This window comes from Salvelinus namaycush, unplaced genomic scaffold, assembly GCF_016432855.1.
Source record: "Salvelinus namaycush isolate Seneca unplaced genomic scaffold, SaNama_1.0 Scaffold1173, whole genome shotgun sequence".
NCBI lineage: Eukaryota > Metazoa > Chordata > Actinopteri > Salmoniformes > Salmonidae > Salvelinus > Salvelinus namaycush.
The window spans coordinates 20,001-24,898 of NW_024057868.1; the positions used below are offsets into that span (position 1 = coordinate 20,001).

Below are 4,898 nucleotides of genomic sequence, written 5' to 3' on the forward strand. Positions count from 1 at the left end.
GCTAACATAGCATGTAGGCTAAGTGGCTAACATAGCATGTAGGCTAAGTGGCTAACATAGCATGTAGGCTAAGTGGCCAACATAGCATGTAGGCTAAGTGGCTAACATAGCATGTAGGCTAAGTGGCTAACAATATATTTATCTGTATGCGTTTCTCTCTGTCTCTCAATTCAATTCAATTCAAGGGGCTTGATTGGCATGGGAAACATATGTTAACATTACTAAAGAAAGTGAAGTAGATAATAAACAAAAGTGAAATAAACAATAAAAATGAACAGTAAACATCACAAAAGTTCCAAAACAATAAAGACATTAGAAATGTTTATACAGTCGTGGCCAAAAGTTTTGAGAATGACACAAATATAAATTTTCACAAAGTCTACTGCCTCAGTTTGTATGATGGCAATTTGCATATACTCCAGAATGTTATGAAGAGTGATCAGATGAATTGCAAAAAGTCCCTCTTTGCCATGCAAATGAACTGAATCCCCCCCCAAAGAAATCCCACTGCATTTCAGCATTTTCATTCGAACTCAGGTGTGAGTGTTGACGAGGACAAGGCTGGAGATCACTCTGTCATGCTGATTGAGTTCGAATAACAGACTGGAAGCTTCAAAAGGAGGGTGGTACTTGGAATCATTGTTCTTCCTCTGTCATCCATGGTTACCTGCAAGGAAACACGTTCCATCATCATTGCTTTGCACAAAAAGGGCTTCACAGGCAAGGATATTGCTGCCAGTAAAATTGCACCTAAATCAACCATTTCTTGGATCATCAAGAACTTCAAGGAGAGCGGTTCAATTGTTGTGAAGAAGGATTCAGGGCGCCCAAGAAAGTCCAGCAAGCGCCAGGACCGTCTCCTAAAGTTGATTCAGCTGCAGGATCGGGGCACCACCATTACAGAGCTTGCTCAGGAATGGTGGCAGACAGGTGTGAGTGCATCTGCACGCACAGTGAGGCAAATACTTTTGGAGGATGGCCTGGTGTCAAGAAGGGCAGCAAAGAAGCCACTTATCTCCAGGAAAAACATCAGGGACAGTCTGATATTCTGCAAAAGGTACATGGATTGGACTGCTGAGGACTGGGGTAAAGTCATTTTCTCTGATGAATCCCCTTTCCGATTGTTTGGGGCATCTGTAAAAAAGCTTGTCTGAAGAAGACAAGGTGAGCGCTACCATCAGTCTTTTTTCATGCCAACAGTAAAGCATCCTGAGACCATTCATGTGTGGGGTTGCTTCTCAGCCAAGGGAGTGGGCTCACTCACAATTTTGCTTCAGAACACAGCCATGAATAAAGAATGGTACCAACACATCCTCCGAGAGCAACTTCTCCCAACCATCCAGGAACAGTTTGGTGATGAACAATGCCTTTTCCAGCATGATGGAGCACCTTGCCATAAGGCAAAAGTGATAACTAAGCGGCCCGGGGAACAAAACATAGATATTTTGGGTCCATGGCCAGAAAACTCCCCAGACCTTAAAACTTCTTCTGGATAGGGGGCAGCATTTTCATGTTTGGATGAAAAGCGTGCCAAGAGTAAACTGCCTCCTACTCAGTCCCAGATGCTAATATATGCATATCATTAGTAGTATTGGATAGGAAACACTCTGAAGTTTCTAAAACTGTTTGAATGATGTCTGTGAGTATAACATAACTCATATGGCAGGCAAAAACCTGAGACAAAATCCAACCAGGAAGGCAGAAATCTGAGGTTTGTAGTTTTTCAACTCAGCCCCTATTGAATATACAGAGGGATATGGGTCATCTTGCACTTCCTAAGGCTTCCACTAGATGTCAACAGTATTTAGAACCTTGTCTGATGCTTCTACTGTGAAGTGTGGCCGAATGAGAGGGGAATGAGTCAGAGGTCTGCCAGCAGCCACGAGCTGACCAAGCGCGTTCACATGAGAGGTAGCTCCCGATCCATTTGCTTTTCTGAAGACAAAGGAATTCTCCGGTTGGAACATTATTGAAGATTTATGTTAAAAACATCCTAAAGATTGATTCTATACTTAGTTTGACATGTTTCTACGACCTGTAATATAACTTTTTGGACTTTTCGTCCGTACTTTCCGCTGGACTTGCACGCTCGTCGTGAGTTTGGATTTGTTTACCAAACGCGCTAACAAAATTAGGTATTTGGACATAAATGATAAACTTTACTGAACAAATCAAAAATGTATTGTGGAACTGGGATTCCTGGGAGTGCATTCTGATGAAGATCATCAAAGGTAAGTGAATATTTATAATGATATTTCTGACTTATGTTGATTCCAACATGGCGGATATCTTCTTGGGTTGTGTTGGTCTTTCTGAGCGCCGTACTCAGATTATTGTATGGTTTGCTTTTTCCGTAATAAAAAAAAAAAATCTGACATAGCAGTTGCATTAAGGAGAAGCATATCTTTAAATCTGTGAATAACACTTGTATCTTTTATCAATGTTTATTATGAGTATTTCTGTGATTTGATGTGGCTCTGTGCAAATTCACGGGAAGTTTTGGAGGCAAAGCCAAATGTAAACTGAGGTTTTTGGATATAAATATGAACTTGATCGAACAAAACATACATATATTGTGTAACATGTTGTCCCGGGAGTGTCATCTGATGAAGAATATCAAAGGTTAGTGATTAATTTCATCAATATTTCAGCTTTTTGTGACTCCTCTCTTTGTTTGGAAAATCACTGTATGCTTTCTGTGACTAGTTGCTGACCTAACATAACATGTTCTGCTTTCGCAGAAAAGCTTTTATGAAATCGGACACTGTGGTTGGATTAATGAGAATTTTATCGTTAAAATGGTGTCTAATACTTGTATGTTTGAGAAAATTGAATTATGAGATTTCTGTTGATTGAATTTGGCGCCCTGCAATTTCATTGGCTGTTGGCGAGGGACGGAACCCCAGTCCTAGACAGGTTAATCCCATTGAGAACGTTTGGTCAATCCTCAAGAGGCGGGTGGACAAACAAAACCCCACAAATTCTGACAAACTCCAAGCATTGATTATGCAAGAATGGGCTGCCATCAGTCAGGATGTGGCCTAGAGGTTAATTGACAGCATGCCTGGGCGGATTGCAGAGGTCTTGAAAAAGAAGGGTCAACACTGCAAATATTGACTCATTGCATCAACTTCATGTGATTGTCAATAAAAGCCTTTGACACTTATAACACTTGTAACATCTGACAAAAATATCTAAAGACACTGAAGCAGCAAACTTTGTGGAAATTAATATTTCTGTCATTCTCAAAACCTTTGGCCACGACTGTATATATGTAAATATAATATGACTCTCTCTGTCTCTGTCTCTTTCTCTCTGCGTCTCTGCTTCTCTGCCTGTCTGTCTGTCTGTCTGTCTGTCTGTCTGTCTGTCTGTCTGTCTGTCTGTCTGTCTGTCTGTCTGTCTGTCTGTCTGTCTGTCTGTCTGTCTGTCTGTCTGTCTGTCTGTCTGTCTGTCTGTCTGTCTGTCTGTCTGTCTGTCTGTCTGTCTGTCTCTCTCTCGCTGTCTCTCTTTCTCTCTCTGTCTCTCTCAATTCAATTCAATTCAAGGGGCTTTATTGGCATGGGAAACATATGTTAACATTGCCAAAGCAATTGAGGTAGATAATATACAAAAGTGAAATAAACAATAAAAATTACACATAAAGAAGTTTAAAAATAATAAAGACATTACAAATGTCATATTATGTATATATACAGTGTTGTAACGATGTGCAAATGGTTAATGTACAAAAGAGAAGAAGAAAAAGCATAAATATGTGTTGTATTTACAATGGTGATTGTTCTTCACCGGTTGACCTTTTCTTGTGGCAAATCTTGCTGCTGTGATGCACACTGTGGTATTTCACCCAGTAGATACGGGAGTTTATCAAAATCGATTCAAAATCGAATTCTAATTCTTTGTGCATCTGTGTAATCTAAGGGAAATATGTGTCTCTAATATGGTCATACATTGGGCAGGAGGTTAGGAAGTGCAGCTCAGTTTCCACCTCATTTTGTGGGCAGTGTGCACATAGCCTGTCTTCGCTTGAGAGCCATGTCTGCCTAAGGCGGCCTTTCTCAAAAACAATACCTTTCTCTCTCTCCCTCTGTCTCTGTCTCTCCCTGTCTCTCTCTCGCTCGCTCTCTTTTCTCTCTCTCTCTCTCTCTCTCTCTCTCTCTCTCTCTCTCTCTCTCTCTCTCTCTCTCTCTCTCTCTCTCTCTCTCTCTCTCTCTCTCTCTCTCTCTCTCTCTCTCTCTCTCTCTCTCTCTCTCTCTCTCTCTCAGGTTGCTGTCTGAGGTGTCTGGTCTCCAGGACACAGTTTTATCTCTAAGACAGAGGTTGTCTGAAGCCCAGGCTACCCTGCAGCAGCTGGCTGACTGTAAGAGTGTTTTAGAACAGGAGCTCTACACTAAGGCCCTCTCCCTCTTTATCGACCAGGAGAGATGTCTAGGACTCCGCAAGACATACCCCTCCACCCCTAGACTGGTGGGATACACGTAGACAAGACATACCCCTCTAGACTGGTGGGATACACGTAGACAAGACATACCCCCCTAGACTGGTGGGATACACGTAGACAAGACATACCCCTCTAGACTGGTGGGATACACGTGGACAAGACATACCCCTCTAGACTGGTGGGATACACGTAGACAAGACATACCCCTCTAGACTGGTGGGATACACGTAGACAAGACATACCCCCCTAGACTGGTGGGATACACGTAGACAAGACATACCCCTCTAGACTGGTGGGATACACGTGGACAAGACATACCCCCCTAGACTGGTGGGATACACGTAGACAAGACATACCCCTCTAGACTGGTGGGATACACGTAGACAAGACATACCCCCCTAGACTGGTGGGATACACGTAGACAAGACATACCCCTCCACCCCTAGAATGGTGGGAT

At 42.4% G+C, this 4,898-nt stretch overlaps 1 protein-coding gene across 1 annotated transcript in view; it reads left to right on the top strand.

Moving 5' to 3' along the window:
• LOC120035980 (tektin-3-like) overlaps positions 1-4,482 on the top strand; it is a 9,032-nt gene extending 4,550 nt beyond the window's left edge. Inside the window, exon 7 of the mRNA XM_038982469.1 lies at positions 4,266-4,482. Within this exon, the coding sequence (XP_038838397.1) occupies positions 4,266-4,482 (217 nt within the window). The remainder of the gene's footprint in view (positions 1-4,265) is intronic.
• Positions 4,483-4,898: the final 416 nt, after the last annotated feature.